This window comes from Petaurus breviceps, unplaced genomic scaffold (genome assembly GCF_028583685.1).
Source record: "Petaurus breviceps papuanus isolate PSGF00001 unplaced genomic scaffold, PetGlider_PUasm1.0 79, whole genome shotgun sequence".
Classification (NCBI taxonomy): Eukaryota; Metazoa; Chordata; class Mammalia; order Diprotodontia; family Petauridae; genus Petaurus; species Petaurus breviceps.
The window spans coordinates 8,768,638-8,794,904 of NW_027186523.1; the positions used below are offsets into that span (position 1 = coordinate 8,768,638).

Here is a 26,267-nt window from a genome sequence, read left to right on the forward strand (position 1 = left end):
TTTTGATATATTGCCATTATTCTAAGTTACGTTGCCTGTAAGTTTCTTCTGGATTTTATACAAATATTCATGATTTAGGGTTATTTTGTGACCTTCTATTCTGCTAAAACTATTGATTATCTCATGTAATTATTTTGTTAATCCTCTTGCATTTTCTACGAAAATTGTATCATCTGGGAAAAAAACAGATTCTTATGAAGCTGAAGACAGTCCTGCCTGGGGACAAAAGGAGGGTGGGGGACTCAATTATCTCTCAAAGTCTATGGTAATTTTATTTAATCAATCATTGATGTGTTTATTAGTGCCAGGCACTGTTCTAGATGCTTCGGACAATAGAAAGTCACTGGAGTTGGCTAATAAAAGGAGCCACATGGTAACATCTGTGCTTAAGAGAAATTATTTTGACAGCTGCTAGAGGATGAACTGGGATGGTGAAAGACTGGAAGAGAGAAGGCCCACTAGGAGGCGGTTCCCTCTAATCTAGGAGAGATGCAATGAGGATCTGAGCCAAAGGGGTAACTGTGTTAATGGAGGAAGGGGGTCTCATGCAAAGATGTGAAGGTAGAAAAGGCAAGATTTAGCAGCTGATTAGGTGTGTGAAGGGAGGGAGGGAGGGAAACAAGTCCAGGATAATGCTGAGATAATCTAGAAGATTAAAAGGATTGTGGACCTTCAACAGAAATAGGCAAGTTTAGAAGGGAAGAAGGTTAGGGGGAAAGAAAATGAGTTCTATTTTGGACAATGAAGTTTGAGATGCCTCTGGGAAATCCAGTTTCAAATGTTTGATAGGCAATTCAACTTTTACCCAGGCTCCTACAGCCAGTACCATAGCCAAGGTAGGACTTGAAGCCATTGTAAGGAGCATAGCCAAGTTAACTGTGTCTTCATTCCTATGCAGGCTGCACTCCAGACTCTGGATTTTCTGTGCCATGACCCAGAAACCTCTTCACCCTGGAAATTGCTCTCTGGACAACACTCATTGAAAGTATCCTCCGCCTCTGAAGTCTTCCTTCCCCTCTTCTCAGAACTTCAATTTTAAGGAGGACGCTGTGGCCAGCTATGTCTTTATTCCTCTCCAGGCTCTCCTGACTATCTGGATGTTTTCTACCGTGTCCCTATACCAGGTACCTTCCTCATCCCGTCTCTCCAAACTGCATTACATCTTTCTTTTACATGTTGTTTTCCCTTCTTAGACTATAAGCTTCCTGAAGACAGGCTCTTTCTGCTTGTGCTAGCACAGTCCGTAGAGCATAGGAAATGCTAAATAAATGCTTCTTGACTTCATTTAGTGTTGATGAATTTTATTCCCAGTAACTTTTCACTTTGCTCTCTCCTTTTCCCTGGGTAATTCTGCACCAACCTTTCAGAAGAGATGAACAGGAGTTCCAAAGGCTCCCTGGTTGAAATCAACAAAGATTTGCAAAGATAAGAGCACCCACCCAAGGCTGACCTGTTATCAAAGGACGCAGGGCAGCATTTTGCTGTTTGAACAACCCCCGGATGTCTCCTCCACCCCCACAGGTCAAGTGTCAGTTCTAGAACAAATATTTGTTCCACTTCTGAGCAAAGTTTGAATTTTTCCCCTTTCTTCTTTTTAATTTTTTTTTAGCCCAACGATACCTCCCTGTCTCTCCTTTGAACTTGGCATACATAGTACATAGGAGTGCAGTCCTTCCCACACTGGCTGCTCTGGGCGAGGAAGATGAACAAAATGAAACGGCTCATGGGCTTCCTCCTCTTTTTATTACTTTCCCAAGCACGAAGCCTGGATCTCCCTACAAATGGACTCCCTGAAGTGAGTATTTCCACAGAGCGCCTTTCTGAACATCTGAGGCTCTGCTCTCCAAACCGCCTCCTGCTCTTGCTATTATTAACTGAATCCTGTGTGGAATGAAGCTTTCTCATAAAATTCAGTCCACATTCTCAGACTGTCTCATGTTCTGATTACTATAGAGAATTTTATATCTCTTAAAACATTAAAATGCTTTGCATGAGAGGCAAGCCAGGTGAAATGTATTGTTCTCATTCAGACACTAAGCGATGAAATAGAAATGTGCCAGGAAAATCCATTTTCAAAGCACCAGGGTTTTTCATCTCTAAGGAAGAGCTGTGGTCCAAAGTTCCAGGACCTCTGCACCTTCAGTGGTGTATGGGGACAGAGAGCAGGGGGAGCAGGCTGGCAGAGGACAGAAGCTATTCTCAGTCAGTTAAGATTCTCTCCACTACTTTCTGCACTGGCAGGGTACATTAGCTGAAAAAAAAAAAATTTAAATGCTAAAAAGAATATTCTGGCAGTTTTGCAACTAATTTTCTGTCTGCTTAGAAATGATCCATTTGTTAAACACATTGTACTTGGAAAATGTGCCAGAGTCAAGGATTTTTAAATTGATTTTTTTTTCAATTAAAAGCATTTATCTTCTATTCTTCTGACCTCCCCACCCTCCCACCAGAGGAAAAAGGAAAGAAAACCAAAACCCTTATAAAAAATATGCATAGTCAAACAAACAAATTTCCAAATTGGAGGGATATATCCAAAAACGTGTATCTCTTTCTGCATATGTAGACCATCACCTCGCTGTTGGGAAATGGATAGCATTCTCCATCACTGGTCCTCTGAAATCATTCTTGGTAATTGCATTGATCTGAATTCTTAAGTCTTTCAGAGTTTTTCATGTTATCATGATAGTAAAAAAAATTAATACTATTATATAACATGCTATAATATATTATGTTGTGCATTAATAATATATTATTATTATAGTATTAATAATTATACTGGTTCTGCTCACTTTATTCTGCATCAATTCATTAACATTTTCAATGAAACTGACACATTTGTCATTTCTTATAGCACATACCCTTTGACCCAGTAATACCTCTACTAGGCCTATAACACAAAGAGATCAAAGGGAAAAAAAGAAAAGAACCTATAAGCACAACAATATTTGTAGCTTGGGTAAAGAAGTCAGGATTCCCAATTAATCCTCTTCCCATTCTTTCCCATTGGTGGGACACAATGCCATTTTAAACTTCTTGGAGACTCATTGTTGAGGTCAATAACATACATTTGATTTCGAGTCAGTTCATAGACAGGCATATACAGTTTGGACACAATTAGAAATATCTAATGTTCCTGAGATCCACCCCCTAAGTCTTTAGAAGATTGTGGCTCCAACTGATTTTCTAGCAAACTTGGCAATTAATCATTTAAGTAGTTAACTAATACAATTGCCTTGTCTATCTATTTACCTCCCTTCTATCGTGGAGTATACTCAAATACATCATCCTAGAAGACCTAAGATCTTTGCCACTCCCTTGCTATGTGATCATGGAAAAACCAGACTTTCTAGGTTTTGGCTTTCTCATTTGCAAAATGAAGAGGTTAGACCAGTCCAACAGTGGGGAACCTCCAGCCTTTAATGACACATGTGACCTTCTAAATCCTTAAGTGTGGTCTTTTGACTGAATTCAGATTTTATAGAACAAATCCATGTAAAATTTGATTCAGTCAAAAGGCCACACCTAAGGATTTAGAAGGCCACAGGCCAGCAGGTTCCCTACTTCTGGATAAGAAGCTTTCCAATGCTACTTTCAATTCTAACATTATATGAACTTTCTCTAGCATAGCTTTCAGTTATTCCTAGGCTTTCATAGGAAATTACAAAATCAATAAAGATTATTCTTTGATATTTGACTAAGGATGAACCATTTAAAATTTTCTAACAATAATAGCTGACATTTATATAGCACATTGAAGTTTGCAAAGCACTTTATATAGAGCAGTGATGGCTTGGAAGATCTTTATGACTGTAGAATTCCATTTTTTTAATGGATCTCAAGAAGTCAATTAGTCTGGACTCTGACTCTATGCAATCTCAAAAAGATGAATTATCCTTTATTTTATTCTTGAGAATCCAAAACCTTCCTTGGCATTCTAGCCCAGAAGCTATTTTCACCCTCAGTCCCTATCAGAAGTGTCTTATCTGTTGTCAGTGGCTTAACCTTTGGAATATTTCTTAAATTCTCTTCCAGTTCATGGACTATGAAGATTTGGTGGAGATGGATCCCAGAAAGTCTCCTTTTGCTCCTGAGAATAGAAGGTACCAGGTACAGTAAATGTGAGGTCTGAAACTAAAACCAGTGATAGAAATAATAGCTACCTTTTGACTTTCTAGAGAAGTCTGAGTCAGATGTAGGCTCCTTGAGGGTATATACTAGAGCAGCTATCACAATCATTGTTGTTGAGTTGTTGTCAATCATGTTTGATTCTTTGTGACCCCATTTGGGGTTTTCTTGACAGAGATACAGGAGTAGTTTGCTATTTTCCTTCTCCAGCTTATTTTGCAAATGAGGAAACTGAGGCAAACGGGGTTAAAGGACTTGCCCAGGGTTACACAGATAGTAAGTGTCTGAGGTCAAATTTGAACTCTGGATGAGTCTTCCTGATGCCAGGCCTGGCTCTATCCACTATACCACCTAGCTGCCCACTTATATACCTTATACATAATTTGTTTTTAATATAGTTTCTTGAATTGAATTATTGGATGCTTAATTCTGGCATCTACTCTATTTCATATTTTCCCTATGACATCACAAACTCTAGGTTCCGGCAATCCATTTTTAGTATTTATATATAAGGTAAAAAAAGAAGATGCAATTCTAAAACTATACAGCATATTAAGGTCATAGAATCATCCATTTAAAATTGGAAGATATCTCTGAAACTCATGGAATCCACTCCACACATTTTACAGATGAAGAAGAGAGGTTAAATAACTTATCCAGAATTACACAGCTAGTAAGTATCTAAAACAGGTTTCAAGCCCAGGGTTTCCTGACTCCAAGACCAGAGATCAATCCACTTACAACACCTGGATTCTCAAAACATGGCAGTAGATGGGCTGGAAATTTAGACCACTCTACTACCCATGAGCATAATCTGAAGTTCCACATAAAAGAAAATTACCTAGTCTCATCTTAGGGAGTAACTTAAACTTCTAAGACATTTTATGTTGCTTCAAATCTTCAGGCTTATCTCAGTCAATAGCACTTTTTAGGTCAGGAGTTCCATGTCATAACATTGGACTCTCTCATGGTCCCAAAGAAGAATTGTGTCTCCTACCCTAGACTATCATCTGCTATGGCATGATGGGATTCACTCACCTCTGCACTGGGCTCATTCATTTGTCTTAGAATCCCAGGTGTACTCAACCCACTCAGGAAGTCTCCTGAATTCATGGTAGGTTACAATATTAACAGCCATTTTACTAGTAATCCCTTAGTTAACTAGCTTTCTTCCCTTCTATCTCCACTTCAAGAGCAAAGCAGATTAAAAAGACCTATACCATACAATTACATTTTTCCCAACCATCTCAAAAGCAGAGCATAATATTCTCCTGAAGGTGTACAAAGACAAACCCATCTGACATAGGCATATAATTTTGTTACTTCTCAGGTTCATCCAAATGCCTTTCATTGTTAAAAAAAAAAAAAAAGAAAGTATATGCTATTAATGTACTATTTGGGTGCATTTAAGCTTTTAATGACTATTTTCATGCCTTAAAATAAAGAATTTCCTAACACTCAGGATGAAAGGTCACCCTCTTCCACTTCTACTGGTCACAAAAGCACTACAATAATAGGCACCTCCTGTCATTCCCCAAGCTTTCCCATAATACCATTCTCTTGCCATTCCTACTGTACCATTAAGGCTAGAAACAGGAATGACCTGACTGGCAACCAATGGCAGAAAGAAGACATCCATAGGAGTGCATAAAAGGTGGGGTTGAGTAGAAAAGGGAAGGGGCAAAGGAAATACTTGCCCCAGGGTGTTTCACCATAGCTAGATGTACCCAACCCATACTCAATGCATGCCCGTGAAGCCCCCACAATGAGAGCTGTAGTTCTGGAGCAAATAACAGCATCATAGAAGATTTCCTTAAGTTAGTCAGTCAGCCAACAAGACCTCATGCAGAACCTCAACAAGACCTCAAGACATCATGCAGGCACATAATAAGTAGGGATATAAATAAGGGAAAAAACATAGTCCTTGTCCTCAAGGAGCTCATAATCTAATAGGGGAGACAATGTGTAAATAATTTTTTACATATAAGATCTATGCAGTGTAAATGGAAGGTAATCACAGCAGGAAGGGGCTGGCAGGAGAATGGATCAAGAAAGGGATTTAGTGAAATTTGAGCTGACTCCTGAAGGAAGGCAAGGAAGCCAAAAGAGAGGTGGAAAGGGAGAGGATTTCAGGGACAAAATCAGGAGACAAAGCCTCTTGTGTAAAGAATAGCAAGTTAGGCCAATATCGTTGGATCACAGAGTACATGGAAAAAAGCGCAATATTAGAAGATTCAAAAGATAGTATGGGGCCAGGTTGTAAAGGGCTTTCTTTAAATGCCAAACAGAGGAATTTATATTTGATTGATCAGGTAATAGGGAGAGTGAACTGAGTTGGGGGAGGGAGGGGAGTACAGGTTATACAATCAGACAAGCTTTAGGAAAATTGTTTTGGCAACTGAGTGGTAGATGGACTCCTGGAGTAGGAAGAGACTTGGTACGGGGAGACCAACCAGAAGGCTATTGCAACAGTCCAGGTAAGAGGTGATAGGGCCTGAACTATGGTTGTGGATGTAAAAGTAGAGATAAGTGGATATATACAAGAGATGATGTGAAAGTAGAGACAATAAGATTTATTTGAGCACCAGGTATCAGTCTCCACTGGATGCTGGAAGATACAAGATAACACGGTTCTCTCCAAAACACCAGATTGAATAGCAGATAACTAAAAATGGACAGTCAAAAATCCTGCACACTGAGACAAGGAAGACTAAGAATTTGGCAGATCTTGTGCACTACCTGGGGATGTGGTGGAACAAATTAAATTCCTCACTTGACTTCTGTGATCTGACATGCTAAACATGCCAATTAGTCAACCATTACACCTGACCCTATGACCCATTTCCACAGTTGAGTGAACTGAGACACTGTCTGGTTCCAGGATCAAAGGATCATAAATTTAGAGCTGGAAAAGGACCGACTAGTATAAGTCCATTTTACAGGCAAGCAAACTGAAACCCAAAGAGTTTAAGTGATTTTCCCAAGGTCACATAGATTTAAAGTGTCAGAGGTGGCATGTGAAACCTGGTCCTGCAAAGCAACCACTCAAATCAGAAAGGGTTGGGAAGAGAGATTAATAAAGTCTATGGTCAGGCTAGCTGTTTGATATCAATTTGTTCTACTGTACTTACACTCTTCAACCATTAGCTTTGGAGTCATGGGCAAATAATCACAGAGAGGCTGAGAAATATATCCAGCATTCATACGAGTCAATATCTATTGCTTGGCTGACAATGAATGAGTTTCTGCTACTTACTGTACCAGAGCATTTTATCAGAGCAATAGGTTTTAATCCTCAGAGCTCTAGTTAATTAACATACTATTGAAATGTAACTTCTTTTCTAACTTCTTTTCCCAGAGAAGTACATTCAGTGATCATGAATCTGATGAAGTAATGGTAAGTTCACCTTAATTCCATAAAAGTGCACTAGGAAATGAGGGACAGAATGACCTTTCTGCAAATCATTATCTAAAAATCAATTCTGCTGTTTTATTTGTCTTGGTTACTGAGAGGGTATTTACCTGACTTGAAATGTTTCCTTGAATAACCTGGGAAAGAGGTTATAAGATGTAGTGCTGAAGTATATGGTGTACTTTTAAGTGTGAGAAATGCTGACAATATGTTTAATATCCTCAAGTTTTACCAATGACCCTAGAAATTCTATGGATATATTTGTGCTTGTTTTCAGACGACTGCTGGGTTTTGATTTAAGTAAAAACAGCTCCATTTACCTGGGAGGATAAGAGTTTCATGTGGGAATAGCATTCTTTAATATTAATTAGCCCAGCATTCTAAAATGATAAGAAAACATCAAAAAATATTTCAATTATGTTCAGAGCTCTGAGGTAGAAGGGTATTTGGGGAGGCATTTACAGGGTGTGAAATAAATGTTAAAATCATGAAGGGCTTATTTTTTTTTTTAGAATTTGCAGTCTTGGGGCCGCTGCTTGTTGTAATCAAATGACTGAAAGGTGTCACCAATCAATCAAGTATTCATTAATAGCCTATTATGTGCCAGGCTTATTCACATTAACTTCTCTATGTGAGTAAGCCTTGACCTTGACTAGGATTTCCCATTTTCTATATTCCACAGCTACATATTGAATAAGATTGAAGGATTGTTTACTTCATATCTATTCTTGTCAAACCTAGTTCTCTCATACAAGATTATCAATGATGAAAGAAAGAGTATGTGGGGGGAAAAATCCATTACCATAGAATCTATGACCAATAAGAACTTACTGAGTGCCTACTATGTGTGATAAACTGTAAATATAAAAATAAGACAGACCTTGCCCTCAAGGAGCTTATGGTCTATCACACCATGTGCAAGAACTCTTTGGTGAGAACTGACCAGTCATTCCTACACAGTATTACTTTTATTCCTCTCTAATTGAGTCTCTATTTTATTAACCCACCCAGAGCTGATGTTCACAGCCTCCTCAAGTGGGTTTCCCCATCACCTGAGATCTGACCTAAATGATTTCTTCTAACTCTGACACAATATAGTTCTTCTCTCTTCAGTCCCCAACCACTTGTAGCACCCCTCAGTAAAAGGGCTTGTTTCTTTCACTGAGGAAATCAAGGCAATCCATCATGAGCTCCCTTGTCTCCTATACTCTGTGTATGGCTTCACTTGTCTTGTCTTCCTTGGCTCCAGTCTCAGAGGATAAGGTTCCCCTTCTCTTGCCAAGGCCAACAACTCAACTTGTGCCTTTGATCCTATCCTTTTTCAACTGCTTTGGGAACTTTCTCCTTCAACAATTCCCTCTATCTCTCAGCAGCAGTTTCTCCCTATCTACTGCCTTCTTCTCCACTGCCTACAAACTTGCCTTGTTCTTCTCTATCTTTAAATTTTTTTTAAACTTCCCTTTAACTCAAAGATCTCTTCAATTTATCTTCCTGTAATTCTCCTCCTTGTCACAGGTAAACTTTGCATAGGGCTTTTTAACTTGGGGTCCATGAACTTGTTTTTAAAATATTTCAACAGTTGTATTTTAATATGATCCTATGCATTTCATTGTATGCATTTAAAAATTATTCTGGAAAGAAGTCTGTAGGCTTCATCAGATTATCAAAGGAGTCCATCACACACACACACACACACACACACACAAGCTCTAGAAAGGATAGTTTATGCTTGTTGTCTTCATTTCCTCACCCAGCCATCTGAATTGAATCCCTGCAATCTGACTTCCCATGGTCCAATACGCTACTAAAACCATCCTTGCTAGGTGTGATTGCTGAATCTGGTAACATTTTCTTGCCTCATCTTCCTTGATCTCTCTACAGCTTTCAGTACAGTGGACCTTCGACTTTTCCAGAACCATCTCCCTTTGTCTCCTGTGACACTGATCTCTCTTGATTCTCATCTTACATGTCCAATCATCCCTTCCTAATCTCTTTTGCTGGTTCATTGTTCATCTTCCTAGACATGGTACCCCACAACGCTCTATCCTAGACTCACTTCTCTTTTCTCCTTACCTTCTCACTTCATCATCTGCACCCATAGGTTCAATTATTACCTCCACACAGCCAACTCCCAAATTTATATATCTAACCCTCATCTCTCATGAATTCCAGTTCAGCATTTCCAACTTCTTGTTGGGGATCTTCATTCAGATGGACCACCAGCATCTCAAAATCACCAATCCTTCTTCCTGGCCTTATCTCACATAATTCTCCCCACACTGTGTTCTAACAAAACTATGATACTATTTCCTGAATTTGGCAAGCATCTCCCACCTTCATGCATGTGCAGGCCATCCTTTATGGGTAAGGTATACTCCTTTCCTGATAAATATACCCTCTTCCTCCTCAAATATCTCCAGTCTTTTGTTCTATCCCTTGTCTCCTTCAATTCTTATTTTACATTATACTTTTCTATGTATGTACTGTGTCCTAGTAGAATGTGAGTTCCTTGATGGCAGCTACTGGGACATTATTATTATTATAACCCCAGTACCTAGAACATAATAGTTGCTTAATGAAATTTTGTCAAATTGAATTAGGAGCCAAGATAAAAATATAGGAAGGGAAACTGAACATTAGAGGTTCCATCAAGCCCTGTTGCCTCACCCTGGGCCAATTTCCTGTCATATTGCTACCCCCTGCATTCTTACTCTAGTTGGCCCCCTTATTTACAGATTTTCTCCTACATTTTCTTACTTTGACCTTAATCTCCAAGTTTATTTCTAAATTCGCTGTCTAATAATAAAGGTAAAAGGGATCCCAAGAAATCTTAAATTAAAAGCAGCCCTCTAACTACTATATGTAGAAAAGTAATGTTTTTAAAAGCACAAATAACATTTTTACAGTACCTTATAATTTACAAAGTGTTTACCTATAGCTTATTAAGATAAAGTCTTAAATAAGTATAGTAACACTATGTACTTTTCCTATATGTATGGCTATTTCATTTCTTAATCACCTCAGGTATTTATAATCCTTTTTCTCAACCACAGGAAAATGTTGATGACCAAATAACTCTTTATAGTTATAAAGTCCAATCTACAGTTACATCCCGAGTGGCTAATACTATTGTCCAAAGCAAAGTGGTGAATAACTCTCCATATCCACAGAATGTAGAGTTAGATGTTCAGATACCCAGAGGAGCCTTTGTTACCAACTTCTCCATGTAAGTAAGCCTTAACTATTACCAGGACTTCCCATTTGCTCTGTTTTGTGACTCTACATTGAATAAGACAGAAGGAAGGTTTACTTTCCATATACTTTAGTTAAGCTTAGTTCTCTCATATAACAAGGTGACCAATGATGAGAAAAAGAGAATGTGTAAAAAAAAAAATCAATTACCATAGAAACATAGTATTTTATAACTGGAAGGGACCTTAGTGATCATATAATTCAATCCCTTCACTTGACAGAGGATGAAACTGAGTCTAAGAGAGATTAAAGTAGTTTGCCCAGGGTCAAACAGTGACCTAATAGCAAAGCTTGGATTTGAATCAATTTCTCTTGTCTCATATGGCCTTCCTTTCCCCACTTCATTATATTGGCTCTCAAAATTCCCGAGTCAATAAAACGTGGCTTCATATAAGATGCATTCCCCTCAAACAAGTTTTAAAATCATTTCATAGCCCATAAATGATGAAACTCTTTAGATTATTTTGGCACTTCTATAACTACAGGGTTTTTTTTTTTCAAAATGGAAGAAAACTTTTAAAGTTAAGTATATAATAGAAACCACATGGCTGATTAAGTCAATGGTCCATTTATTTAGACAAAAAAAAATAATGAATGTAGTTAGTTGTTCAGTCATTTTCAGTCCGGTCTGACTTGACCCCATTTGGGGTTTTTCTTGGCAAAGATACTGAAGTGATTTGCCATTTCCTTCTCCAGATCTTTTTTACAGATGCGGAAACTGAGGCAAGCAGGGTTATATAATTTGTCCAGAGTCACATAGCTAGTAAGGGTCTGAGGCCAGATTTGACCAGTTCCAGGCCTGATACTATAATCACTGAGCTACCTAGCAACCCAGGAGATGTAGAATGATCAATTCTTATGTTTACTAGACCTGTACTCATATCCTGACTAGTAATGAAAAACTCAAACATGATTATGCACCTTTTAAAAATTCACACTTTTTAGAAGGGATGATTCTATAACAAATTGTGAAGTAGACAAAATTAATTTTGAACACAAGGTTGGCTTTACACAGTTGACTACCTATTTAGTGAGGCTTAAGGAGTGCTGGACAAGGTCCCCAGCTATTAATATCTTCTTTGCCCAACAAGGTATCTGATTTCACTATTAAAGTTTCATTCCTTTGGGTTTTGAAGGCTTTTTTTTAATTTTAAGAGTTCTCTCATAAAATATAATTATCTTTAAGAAGGGGTGAAACATCATTATTTTCTAATATCTTAGTACAGATTGAGTATCAGCTGAGCTTAGAGCAAAACATATTCAGAAGGTGGTAGAGAGAAGCCCTTAGCAGTCACAAAGAGCTCAATGAGGGAAGAGAAGTTAGGTTAAAAGGGAAGACAGCCAAAGACAAATTTGCTGAAACATTTGCACACACATTTTCTGCACTGGTTCCCCATACAAGCCCTCCAAAGCCCCTAGCCCAGGCACTCAATGTTCCCATGTTACTCTGAGTCCCTCTAGACCTTCAGGGAATAATCTAATTAATTCACAATGAGTAGTTAAGGATTTAATATGCTACTCCTCCCAGCTCACTGACATTTTATAAAGCAGAAAGAAATCCAGTAGTTAGCTTTTAGGTGTCCTCAATAAGACAGCTCACTAAGACAGGGCATTGTGGTGTTTTGGATTTTTGGAAGGAGACCTTCCAGTGTCCCTAAAATCACACTAGACATAAGAGCCAGCCTTGGCTCTTACAGTTTGTTACATACTTGCTTATCCAGCCAGACTGGCCTTTTTGCTGCTTTTTACCCACTATTCTCTGTCTCCCAACACCATGCCTTTATATAATCTGTCCCCTATGTCTGAAATGCTCTACCTGTTCACCATTATATCCTAAAATGCTTCGTTTCCTTCAAAGTTCAACTCAAGTAACAACTTCTATATTAGGCCTTTTTTTATTTCCCCCAGCTGCTCTTACTATCCCCTCAAAAAACTATCTGCACATATTTTGTATACACTTATGTATATATATGTTCTTTCCCCTTTCTATAATGCCCCCTCCCTTGAAAGCAAAATACGGTTTCATTTTTGTCTTTGTCTCCAGAACCTAGGACAGCACCTGCTAGGCAAATGATCATGCCTTAAAGGCAAAAAAAAAAAAAAAAATGTAAGGTAGCTATTATTAGGCTGGTCTGTTTCCTAACTAGATCCTTGGACTAACTGGATCCTTTCCAATTCTTTTCTAGGATTGTTAACGGAGTACCATTTACCAGCACTATTAGAGAGAGAACTGTGGCTCGGGGGCTCTATGCACAGGCAAGAGCCAAAGGCAAAACTACTGGATGGGTGAGGTAAGAGCAGGGTAAGGACCCATTGTCTTTTTCTTTTTCCCCACTATTAAACTCTTTCTGTAATCCTTTTCCTAGGATTACCCTCTTCTCCAGTTACAAATTATGTGGGCTTTAAAAGGATATAATACTGTCTTACTTCTCACATAAGTCACTAAATCTCTCCATAGTCTGTTCCAAAAGTGGACACATGTATATCTATAACTATCTTTATCACCAGAGTCCAGAAGCATAAAAGGTGCTCCAAAATTAACTAAGGTAAATGCAATGATGCAAAAGGGATTAAAACCCTCAAAAATGCCTCAGAGATCTTGGACATCAGATTTTGGGGCACAGATCCCACTGTCTCAATGGAGTTTGAGTGAAATTTGGGATTCTAGGATACACTACAAGAAGGAGCTAGCAGATTCCCTTATTTGTCTCTTAGGATGCCAGGGGAAGAGCCCAAAGAACTACATGATTCAGGGTAGGCCCCTACTCACAGCTCTGGTGCCCAGAAGGAGAAAGGTCCTACAGTTGGGACACTGGGTTCTTGATCCTAGCTGTTGCATTCTATATTACTTAGGTCATGGCTTAGAACACAAAGGTAGCTGTTAAAGCCTTGAATCCCAGTCCTGGTCAATGGAACATGCCTCTAAAGGAGAATACTGATGAGGCTGAGAGGCAGAACATCACAAGACAAAACACAACACAGTACATAAGCTAACACAGGGAAAATAAATCAAATAAGCCTTATTGAGATAAAGTACTCTCAATATGGGGCAGCTACATGGTGCAATGGATAGAGTGCCAAGCTCCTCTTACTGGGTTCAAATACAACCTCAGACAATAGCTCTATGACCTGGGCAAGTCACTTACCCTTGTTTGCTTCCGTTTCCTCACCTGTAAAATGAGCTGGAAAAGGAAATGGCAACCCACTCTAGTATCTTTACCAAGAAAACCCCAAGCGGAGTCATGAAGAGTTGGACATGACTGACATGACTAAATAATAATGGCATAATTACATAATATGAGACAGCCAGGGAGGATGGAAACAAGTCCACAGAGAAGCCTGGTGGGTAAGGCACCAAAACCAGGAAAGCCTGGTTGCTTTTCATAACTTTATTTTCTGAGTGAAGCAAATGGCAGGGTCAACTGGGATAGAACTCAGCTGGGCTCCAGTCCTAAGGGTTGGAAATACCATCTGTGAAATTCTATTTTAAAAAATTATTCTTGCTAACCACAAGCTGAGCTTAGCTGCTGCTGAAGGAGCAAAGTACTGTCAGCACCCTCTATATCTCTGGGCCCAAGATACTCTACTTTTGACTGAGAGATATAGAAGATGTCTGGATTGCCCTCTCACTAATAGATACTGCCTCTCTGCTAAGCTTACAATTAGTTTTACCAAGTTCCTCATCTATCTCCTTTTTCTGTCTAAGTGATGTACTTGGAGGAAGGAAGGAGGAAGTAAACATGAATTTTTTAAGCACCTACTATGTGCCAGACGTACTGCTAAGCACTTTACAAATATTACCTCATTTGATCCTCATGACAACTCTGGGAAATAGGTGTTATTATTATCCCCATTTTACAGATGAAGAAACTGAGTCAAACAGAAGTTAAGTGACTTGCCCAGAGTCATATAGCTAGTAAGTATCTGAGACCAGATTTGAAATCAGGTCTCCCTGACTCTAGGGCCAGCACTCTATCCACTATGCCAATTAGCTGAAGAATCATTCTATATTGTTACACTTGGAATAATGCTTATTTTTTTGGATAACACTTTCAGCAGCAACTCTCTTGATATGGAGAATTTCAAAATTGAAGTAAATGTCCTCCCAGGATCTAATGTGCAGTTTGAGCTTCATTACCAAGAAGTGAAATGGAGGAAATTGGGATCCTATGAACATAAGCTCCATCTGAAGCCTGGTCGATTAGCCAAACACTTAGAGGTAAGAAAGAGCTTATTCACATAATATAGAATGTCAAAAAAAAAAAAAAGCTTAGTGAAATTTTAAAATATTTAGTATCTTACATTTCAATAATTTTAAAGCTTGAGTGCTTTTTCAAAGAGAATGATTGAGAAATGTGAGTCAGGAATCCAAGAACACAAGAAGATTGGATTATCATAGCTCAAGAGTGTTGTCACTGTTGTTTGTCCTTCATTCTCGAAGAGTACTGTGGCATCAAGAAGGTAAAGCCATACCTTACAAGTGAATTGGATTTAAGTGAGGGAGAGCTGTACAAAGTCACCAGCCTCACTTTCTCCTCTGGAGCCATGTGGGACCAGTGGCAAGATATAGATAGGACAACTGGAGATGGCCCTGGATGCAGTGGGAGACCTTGACTTTTTTAAGCTAAGGTCTTTCCCAGGTCTCAGTTTAACTGAGGAAATGCCCATTCGGTAATTAAGGCTAGGAAAGAAATTAGACAAAGAATGGCCTTTTTTACCTAGTAAAAAAAATCAGTCTGGGAGGGGAAGACCCTCAGGGTTTCTAGCCAAAACAGAAATAACTGCTATTTACACTCACTCAGCCATCAGGGCCCAGATAATGACCTGAGGAGGCTTGGGCTGGGACCTATTGTTGGCCAATCCATGAGAATCAGAGTGAATTGGGTTTAAGGTATGTCATTAAGAAAGAAATCTAGCCTACAAACCCCAAGATATCCTGAGAAGTATCAGCAATGAAAATTTACATTCTTTTGGGCATAGCACCCACAGGTAAGGGTATGATACCCTATGTGGACAGAGGGAAAGGAAGGAGAAAAGAAAAGGAGAGGAAAGGAAGAAAGAATTGCATTGCCCAACTGGAACTGGCCAGTTGGGTCCCCAGTGGGGCAGCCAATAGTACTCACAGGTTGTTTGTCCTTCATTCTCAAAGAGGACCATGGCATCAGGAAGGTGAATTGGATTTAAATGAGGGAGGGCTGTGCAAAGTCACCAGCCTCACTTTCTCCTCCAGAACCATCTAGGACCATGGCAAGATATAAATCAGGATGACTGGGGATGATCCCCAGTTTCCCTTTATAGAGGATTCAAAATCCCAGTCATCTCTGGCACACACAAACTTCCTTGCAGCTTCCTATTAGATTGTGATCTCCCTGAGGGTAGCGACTCTCAATTTTCTATTTGTATCCTTAGTGCTTTACCCATAGTAAGTACTTAATAAAGGCTTCATTCATTCAAAATTTTTCACACAATTTTATGGACAAGATGGAGACAGGTGAATAGACTAGACAGTTAGATATCTTTGGAATTGTTGGGATGGACCCGAAGAACAGTCATTAATGGTCCATGATCACTTGGAAGGAGGTCTATGTTGCAGAACCCCAGGTGTCTTCTTGAGAGCAAGGATTGTCTTTTGCTGATTTTTGCTTCCCTAGTTCTGAGCACAGTTCCTAATACACAGTAGGCACTTAATAAATGCTTATTGGCTAACTGTCCTTGACCCTGTGTTGTCTAACATTTTTATCAGTGAGTTGGGTAAAGGCAGAGACAGCATGGCTATCAAATCTGCAGGTTAAACAAAGCTGGGAGAAGTAACTAACACATTGACTGACAGAGTCAGAATATAAAAAGATCTCAGTAGGCTAGAGTGGTGGACCATACCTAAGAAAATGAAGTATTATAAGGACCTTGAAATTATGCCAGCATAAGTTTTCAATCATTTGAAAGGCTGCCATGTGAAAGGCAGACTTGCCAGCCACATTAGACTTATTCTGCTTGGACTCAGGGAGCAGAACTGAGAGCAAAGAGGCAGGTATAGGCTTGATACCAGGATAAACTTCCTAAAAATCAGAACTAATCAAAAGCGGAAGGAACTACCTCAGGAAATAATGAGTTCCTCCTTACTAAAGGTCTTTAGGCAAATGCTAAATGACCATAAGAGGCAACTAAGGATTGAACTAAATTACCTACAGGATATCTTCTACTTCTGAGATTCAATTATTCTGTGACAATGTGATGAACTGAATCTAGGGTTCATACCTGTTAGTGTACTGTGAAGTCTACCAATCTGCAATCTTTCACTGACTTATTCTTCTAGGTAATTTTCATATATATATATATATGTGCTTCTCTGCATTTTTAGGAGAATTAGACAACCTTTAGATTATCTCTCTCATTTCTGTCTTCCAGATCCATCAGCTTTATTTGCAAAGCTTTCAAACATTCTCCCATCTGGGTAATTTTTTTCACTTGTTTTTTCATTTTTCCCACTATTTCCACAGTTTTGCTCTCCAGCACAAAAATGTTATTTATCAGTGAAGTCATTGTTTTATATTGTCCATGCTTTCCTGATTGTTAAATTTTGTCATCATTTGTGTTGTCCCTTATTTGGTTCTTTGGTTTTTTACTTATTCATGTGGATGTATCTTGTTCCAGTCTCACTTCTGATGCCATTGTTTGTTTTAATTCTTAATATTTTGCTTTTGTCTTTTTGCTTCAATTTCTAATCATTGTATTTGAGCTTTTATTTTTTTTCTCTCATTTCTCAGATCATTCCTCTTCATTTTCGGAGAGCCAATTTACTTTTGAAGTTCAATATCTCTAGGTTTTTTGTTTTTGTTTTTTGGGTTTGGAGGGGCATGTCTATTGCTGTTTTGTCAGAGGATTTTGAGGAACAGTGCTCTCTTCCAACTTATTCTGCCATCTTTTGAAAATTCTCTTAAAAGTTTTTTTTTTCAGCTTCTGCTGCAGCTGCCATTGGGGCTACAGTAGCACCGCAGCCATGGCTATCTGGTACTCCATGGCTGTAGACCTCAACAAGGTCCACAAAGTTACCAAAAACATTTTGAAGTCACCACACTGCAGCTGCCATGGACACTTGACCAAACACACAAAGTTTGTGAGAGATATGATCTGGGAGGTGTGTGGATTTGCCTCTTATGAAAGAGTGGGCCATGGAGTTATTAAAAGTCTCCAAGGCTAAGTGAGCCCTTAAGTTCATCAAAAAAATGGTGGGTGCCAGGAGGAAGGCTGCTGCCAAGAAGACTAAACTGGACTTTGCCAACCTTCCCCACTTACCCAATAAAGATTTGACAAATAAAAAAAAGGTTTTCTTTTTTAAAGGGATTGTTAACGCTATAAATGCCTTTCTTACCCACTTCTAGGTAGATGTATGGATTGTTGAGCCACAAGGGATTCGTTTCCTTCATGTTCCAGAAAATCTTGGAGACCATTTTGATGGAGTTCCAGTTATAACTAAAGGGAAACAAAAGGTAAAGTGAATACTGCATTGGTAGCAACTAACCTAAGTACCTATTAGCTTATGAGTTGTGCTATCTTCTTCTTATGCCCTGCAAAAAAAAGGAGAAAGGTTCAAGGCAAGGCAAGATAATATTTAAATGTAATTTTTCCCCAGGTAAGCACTATGAACTGCTTAATGTGAATTAGTGGAGTGTAACTGTAGTCAAGTCTAGATCACAATAGTAAATTAAGAACAGAATTCCCAGAAATCTATTTCCAACCTGGCTCTATTTGGGGACCTCAGTTACCCCCAACAGGATAACCCTCTGCCAGTGGACTGAGTATAGCTTTAATAAAACCTAAAATTATCTTGAAATTGTGGTTAATTTTCAACTACCATAGCAGCTATGATCAGCAGAGAAAACTCTCAGAAAGGCAATATAGCCACCAGTAAAAATAGTTTTATTTTACCCTTTAGAAGGTAGATGGAGGAAGCTGGCATATATTTGTATATATTCCCTATACACAGCACCTTTGGGGAATTTATACTGGGGCTATTACCATGATAGTAACTAACATCTATTTACTGCTTTAAGTTTTAGAAAGCACTTTACTTGCAAGCTCAAGGTTTGTTACCTTATGAAGTAGGTAGTAAATATTTTTCACATTTTACAAATGAGGAAACTGAGGCTCAGAGAGGTTAAGCAGTTTGTCCATAGTCACTCAGCTAATAATTGTCAGAACCAAGATTTAAATTCAGATCTTCTGACTCCAAATTCAGCATTATTTCCACTTCATATGTGGAATGGTTACTAAGCAGAACCAATCCACCTATGTAAGCTGAAAGGAGTGATCCTCCATCAGCTCCATCAGTCAACCCAGCATGGCTTAACAAGAGTTCAATCTTCCTGAAATGGAAGAAGCCAGTCAGTTCATATATTAAGCAACTACTATGTGTCAGGCATTATAGTAAGTGCTGAGTATACAAAGAAGGGGGTGGGGAATAGCCCTTTGTTCTCAAGGAGCTCGTAGTCTAATGAAGGAGACAACATGCAAACAACTATGTACAAACAAGATATATACAAAATAAGTTGGAGACAGTCTTAGAGGGAAGGTACTAAGATTAAGGAGGACTGGGTTAATTCCGTCACTTCTTACAGAAAGTGGAACTTTAGGTGAGATTTGAAGGAAACCAGGGAAGCCAGGAGGTGGAGATGATGAGAAAGAACATTCCAAACATGCTAGACAACCAAAGAAAATGCTCAGAATCAGGAGATGGAATGACATATGAGAGGAACAGCAAGGAGAAAAACATCACTGGAATGCAGGGTACATAGCAGAGAGTGGGTAGAAGAGAATCCTAAGATCACTGGAAATGGAAGAAGAGGACAGGCTATGAAGGACTTTACCTTCATGTTTCTATTCTTTTCTAGGCACATGTTTCTTTTAAACCAACAGTAGCTCAACAGAGAAAATGCTCCAGCTGTTCTGAGACTGCAGTAGATGGACAGTTGGTCATCAAGTATGATGTGATTAGAGAAAAGAAAGCTGGTGAATTGGAAGTAAGTATATAACAGCTCTACCTTGGGAGTCTCTAGAAACACCAAGTCAAGACCTTTCTTGCAACAGAAAAAGACCATGGATTTGGTGGCCTAAAATTCCATTTCAAAGAATTACCAGGTCCACAGACTTTAGAGAAAGGTGTAGAATTGCATTTCTCTATTTTGGTTCCTAAACAAGATTCGCCAGAGTAAGAGGATTTGCTGATGTGGGGTCTGGAGGAAATACAATAAAAACAGAAGGTTGTAGTTGAGGATAACAAGAGCCTTTATATTCTCCATAAGATGTTATAAAGATGAAGGAACCAGGCTATGGAGCATGAGATAAGGGTCAAATCAGGTAACAAAACTGAAAAATGATAATTCATCAGACCCAATTCAGTTGAATAAAGAAAAGATTTACTAAATGCACATAGTCACTATTTATTAAGCACTAAGGATGGTAGAAAGTTTAAAATAAAGGATGGTATCTGCTCTCATGTAGTTCACATTCTACATATAAATCAGGAATAATAAATGATACATGATAAGTGCTTGAAGGAATCACAGAATTTTAGAATTTGAGTGTTGGAAGGAATCTTAGCAGCCATTTAATCCAACACATACATGAAAGGAATTACCACTATGACATTCCCAACAAGTGGTTGTCTAGCCTCTGGTTGAGAATTTCCAAAGAGGAGGAACCCCATCACCTCTCAAGGCATACCATTACATTTTTGTTGTCTCTTCTTGTTAAGAATTTTTTTCCTGACATCAAATCTAAATTTGCTTCTTGGAAACTTCTACTCATTGCTTTTGGCTATGCCCTGTGGGACCAAACAGAGAAATCTATTCCTTCATCTGAATGACATCCTTTCAAATGCTTGAAGACAGCAATCATGTCCCTCTCTTGACCCTGCAGCTAAACTTGCCCAGTTCTTTCAACTGATCTTCATATATTACCATCCTGGTTGCCCTCCTCTGGACACACTCTTATCAATGTCCTTATTTAACTGTGACCCCCAGAATTAAACACATTGCTCCTTATGCTGGTTTTTTTTTTGAGGCAATAAGGGTTAAGTGACTTGCCTAGGGTCATACAGCTAGTAGGTGTCTGGGGCCTAATTTGAACTTGGGTCCTCCTAACTCTAGGACCAGTGCTCTATTCACTGTACCACCTAGTTGTCCCCATATTCTGTTTAATGAAGTAAGAGTATGATGTGAATCTCTCCTTCCTATTCCTGGGAGCTACACTCCTCTTAATCCAGCCCAAGACTGCATTAGCTTTTGTGGGTTGCTATATCAGATTTCTTATAAAGCTAACTTTGTACCCAAGTGCAAGACATTACATTTGTCCTTATAGAATTTTATCTTATTAGATTCATTTCAATGCTCTGGACTGTCAAGTTCCTTTTGAATCCAGCCTCTGTCATCCAGTGGCGGAATGGGGAAGGGGGCATAATTTCCCACTGATGACCTCTTGATCCTCAAGATGCAAAGTAGTGCTCTGTGAAGACTTAGAAGGGAAAAGTCATTGCTGACAATGGGATCAGGAGAGGTTTCATGGAGGAAATGACTTCTGGCTTGGGCTTTAGAGAATGGTCAAGAATTCATTATGAGGAGTAGGGATTTAATGAATCTTTGTTGTATAGATGGAATGGAATGGAATGGAATGGAACTGAATCTAATGAGCTCAATTCTAAAGTGGAGTCGATGGCCTTTGCAATTAGGTCGCTGTTGGAAAAAGGTTTCAGAAAAGTTGTGGGGTGGGAGACAGTCACAAAATAATACTTGGTAGATAAAGTTTGGGATTTCTCAAAGAATCTTTTGAGTAACAAGAGGCTTAACATGGAAGAAGTGGCACAGCTATTGTGGAAGCTGCTTGTGAAAATGTAGAATATGGTTAACTTAAGGACTCTTTCTTTTTTACTAGGGTAAGTAATAATGAAAAAGGTTCCTTGGGTACTAGATCAAAACAGAATGACTGGTGCCTATCATAAAGCAGATTTATATTAAATCTAAAGCAATTAAGATTATAAGTATGCAGTATATTAACATTTTAAGTAATACTTCAGAGAATTGCTGAGAAGATTAATGAGTAATGGTCCATTTCTTTCAATATGTCCATTTCCTATACATAAGCTTTTTTTTTAATTTCAAAAGGAAGCAATAGACATTTATCTGAAAAACAGAATGCAATACAATTATGCAGATTTTATCTTTATAGAGTGATCAGACCCACATAAAACTCAAGATTATTTCTCATTCTATTATTTTTTATATTTATGGCTCCTTAAGATAAAACAACTCATTGGCTTTTGACCAGAATACAGGAGAACTTGGGAGTAAATTATTCCAAAGGAATATGGCTTTTCCTTCTAAAGACTGTTTCATGCTGAACTAAGTATTTCAGAATTGTTGACATGATCATTATTTATCCCTGAAAACAGGCCTAGTGACTGGAACGTCATTCTTTTACAGGTCTTTAATGGTTATTTTGTCCACTTCTTTGCTCCTGAAAGCTTGGATCCAATTCCTAAAAACATCCTTTTTGTCATTGATGTCAGTGGATCAATGTGGGGAATTAAAATGAAACAAGTAAGTATTTTAAAGGTCATGACTACAAGGCCAATCATGGGTGCAACGGGCAAGGAGATATCTCTGACCTTCTTTGTCCCATCTCTGCAAGTACTAGCTTACACACACACACACACACACACACACACACACACAAAATGGCTATTGTACACAGATTCAATCATTGCAAATATGTGAATGTGAAAATCTGGTTCCTTGATGAACTTAAGAGTGAAATGGATTGTTTTCTTAGGATTATATGATTCTATAGAACACTTCTGTTGCAGCCAAGCCAATCTTCAGTAATTCCCTCACCTAAAATAATTTTTCCTCTTCACTAATCCGTGTTCATATTTTCCAAAGTTAAAAATTCTTCTCCAAAAAGCTGTCCCAAAATAACTCCATCTTATTCTTCCTTTACTCCACATCCCCTCAGCACTTAAGAATCCAAAATTATAGAATTTCAATGTTGGAATAGACCTCCAAGTTCATTTTGTTTAATTCATAACCCCAAAAAGAATTCCCACTACAACACATCAATGGGTCATCCAGTCTCTGCCTGATGACTTTAAGTGATGGGGAACTCATTACCCCCCCCCGGCAATTGATTCCTGTTTTGGATACATTATATTGTTAGGAAGTTTTTCCTTACAACAAGCGTACTATGGCATACTTTAAAGTGCTATATAAATTCTACTTATTATTATTATTATTATAACTAGCTTTTATAAAGCAATTTATATACATTTTTTTTACTTGGGCTCCATTCCTATGAGCTAAGTATTACAAAAATTTTCTCCATTTTACAAAAGAGAAAATGAAGACTCAGGGTGGATATATAATTTCCTTAAGGTCACCTTGTAGATTAATGGTAAAACTGGGATAGGATCCTGCATCTTCTATCTCCAGATCTAGGGCTCTTTCTCCCATATTGCCTCTCAAAGATTGCAACTTAACTGGAGGGAGAGAAAAAACACACATATATACCATAAACAACTACAGAATAATTATTTAACAATATGAAAAAGTACACGCTGACAGTCTAAGAAATATATGAAAGTTGCAAAGAAGAAAATTTAGACTTGTTGCCAAATTCATTTATTTATTTATCTATTTATTGTTCATCTATCATATGCTTAACACTGTTTGGTAAAAAGAGAGCTAACCCCAAAAGTAGTTTACAGTCTCATAGGATCACAGATTTAGAGCTGGAAGGGATTTTAAAGGTCATTTCATCCAATCCCTTAGTTAACAAAGAACCTAAAACCTAAAGAAGCCAAGTGACTTGCCTAAGATCACAAAGTTAGGAGAATCTGAACCAAGATTTGAACTCAGATCCTTTGACTTCAAATTCTGTAACTCTTTCTATTGTAGCACACTGCCTACATAGGGAGATGTTACACACAGATGAAACTGTTAAAAAGCAATACCACAATAAGAAGTATATAAAATAAGTACTTGGGGAAAAGAGAAATATTGGTTAGAGTTGTCCATAAAAGGCTTCCCAAAGGACAGGCAGAAACAGATTCATTGTCACCCAGGCTTTTGACTTATATGATGGAGATTTCTTCACTCCTATTTTTTAAATAGACTGTTGAAGCAATGAAAACCATATTGGATGACCTAAGAGCTGAAGACCAGTTCTCAGTGGTGGATTTCAACCACAATGTCAGAAGTTGGAGAGATGAGTTAGTTCCAGCCACTAATGCACAGATCACTGATGCCAAGAAGTATATTGAGAAGATCCAGCCCAATGGGGGTATGTGGGTTTGACCCAATGCCCAGTGAGAAATAGCAACAAAGTCCAATTCCAGAGGCTTCAGAGGGCATTGTGGAACATCATACATACACTTCATTCATATATATAGTGTGTGTATTTATGCTTGTATATGTATGTGTGTATATGTACATATGTATATGTATCTATATGTGTACATACACGTGTATGTATGTAGCCCAGAGAGTTAAAGAACAGAGATATTGAAATGTAAAGAGATTTTCTGAAGTAAAACAGACATTCCCCACCCTAGGAAGGGGCTGAGGCTTGAAAAGCTCAACTGTATATCCTCTTTAAATTAATAATTGTCCTTTAGTCCTCCTCTAGACTTTCTTCTTTGGCTGAAGTCTCACAGGGGTGGTGAAAAGAGGGAGGGACCAACTCTTCTATGTATATAGTATAATAAATGAAATTACAATCCTTTATCAATTATCCTACATGAAAAATGTTACTCCTCTCAGAAAGTTGAGAACTTAATTGATTTAAGTCAATGGTTTCAGATGTGAATTTCATGGGTTTTTCTGAATTTTTCACAATAGTCACCTATTTTCACTACTACTATATACATTTTTATTCTTCTCAAAGGCCTTTTGAAGGCATTATATAGTAATCTGAACCAAAGGCTTACATGATTGCTACTCAGAATGGGGAAAGGCGGCAGGGAGGAAATTTTTGAGGTCCCTGATTCAGGGTATTTAAATGGCAAAATGGGGCCCAGAAGGGGCTACTCCAATTCTAAAGCAATGAGGAAATACAAAGAAGTAGAGAACTCCCTCCTCAAGTGGAAGTATGCCCAGCTTCTGAAATCTGGGACACTTGGGAAGCAAACAGATATGATTTGAACAATGGATAAATTATTCATAAATAATCACAAAAGAAAATAGAATCAACAGTGTGATTGTTTTTGAGAGAGGGAAGAGTATGCAACTAAGCAGGGTTTTTTTGGTTTATTTTTTTTTAAACAGGCACAAACATTAACGAAGCTCTCATGAGAGCAATTTTTATTTTGAATGAAGCCAGCAACCTGGGGATGTTAGACCCCAACTCGGTCTCTTTGATTATTTTGGTTTCTGATGGAGATCCAACAGTAGGTAAGCCCCACTGAGAGCTCTGTGATCGTGCAATGTTTCCACTGATTGTTGTATCAAAGAACAAGTGATGGGCTGGAACTGGGAGATCTGATGGCATTTGCCTGTTTTAGGCTAGTACTGTTCCATTTGATTCAACATTTATGAAATCTACTCTACCATGGAGCTTTTAATAAATGTTTGTTGGACTGAATTATGAAATTCAGTCAACATTTATTAATGAGGGGCAGCTTGGCATAGTGGCTAGAGAGCAAGACTTGAAGCCAGGAAGAACTAAGTTCAAATCCTGCTTCTGATACATCTGGCTCTCAGAACCTGGGGAAATCATTTAATCTCTAGGTGCCCTAGGCAATGCAATTTATACTCTAAGAGTACAAATTGCACATAAGGAGCCAACCGGCACTATTGGAGAGAGTTTCCTCATCTTCTCAGTACAGGACACTGGACTTTGAGAGAGTGGTACATAACAGAGTTGTTTCATGTATATGTATTATCTCATCTCTATGAAATGTTCTCTCTAATGAATGATAAGTACTTTATGACCTTATATTTATAATACCATGCCAATAATGTAAAAGTGTAAAAATGTGGTGAAAGTCTGTTGTTGTTCAGTCATTTCACTCTTCATAATCCCATTTGCAATTTTCTTGGCAAAGATATTAGAATGGTTTTCCATTTCCTCCTCCAGCTCATTTTACAGATGAAGAAACTGAGTCAAGCAGGGTTAAGTGACTTGTCCAGGGTCACACAACTAGTAAGTGTCTGAGACCAGATTTAAACTCAGGACGATGAATCTTCCTGACTCCAGGCCTGGCACTCTATACACTGTGCCACCTAGCTGCTCTGGGGTAAAGTTAAGAGAGGAATTAAAAATCCGACCATGAGTCTGTAATGTAATGCCAAGCAAAGGCAACTTCCCAGGTTCAAAATACCAGCATAGGTGCTCTCTATTTTATTCAGTGACAAACCAAGAACAGAGAAGATCAAAACATGACATCATTCAAAATACAGCATTTACTAAGTGTGATTAAATAATCTCCAAG

The 26,267-nt window shown here is 38.3% G+C and overlaps 1 protein-coding gene across 1 annotated transcript in view; it reads left to right on the forward strand.

Moving 5' to 3' along the window:
- Positions 1 to 325: 325 nt before the first annotated feature.
- LOC138175817 (inter-alpha-trypsin inhibitor heavy chain H2-like) overlaps positions 326 to 26,267 on the forward strand; it is a 59,281-nt gene continuing 33,339 nt past the window's right edge. The window contains exons 1-14 of the mRNA XM_069106321.1: positions 326 to 515; positions 899 to 1,124; positions 1,368 to 1,521; positions 1,610 to 1,795; positions 4,033 to 4,107; positions 7,484 to 7,522; positions 10,591 to 10,763; positions 12,976 to 13,080; positions 14,846 to 15,008; positions 18,169 to 18,276; positions 19,678 to 19,806; positions 22,264 to 22,380; positions 23,950 to 24,118; positions 25,102 to 25,227. Of these exons, the coding sequence (XP_068962422.1) occupies positions 1,703 to 1,795; positions 4,033 to 4,107; positions 7,484 to 7,522; positions 10,591 to 10,763; positions 12,976 to 13,080; positions 14,846 to 15,008; positions 18,169 to 18,276; positions 19,678 to 19,806; positions 22,264 to 22,380; positions 23,950 to 24,118; positions 25,102 to 25,227 (1,297 nt within the window). The 5' untranslated portion in view covers positions 326 to 515; positions 899 to 1,124; positions 1,368 to 1,521; positions 1,610 to 1,702. The remainder of the gene's footprint in view (positions 516 to 898; positions 1,125 to 1,367; positions 1,522 to 1,609; positions 1,796 to 4,032; positions 4,108 to 7,483; positions 7,523 to 10,590; positions 10,764 to 12,975; positions 13,081 to 14,845; positions 15,009 to 18,168; positions 18,277 to 19,677; positions 19,807 to 22,263; positions 22,381 to 23,949; positions 24,119 to 25,101; positions 25,228 to 26,267) is intronic.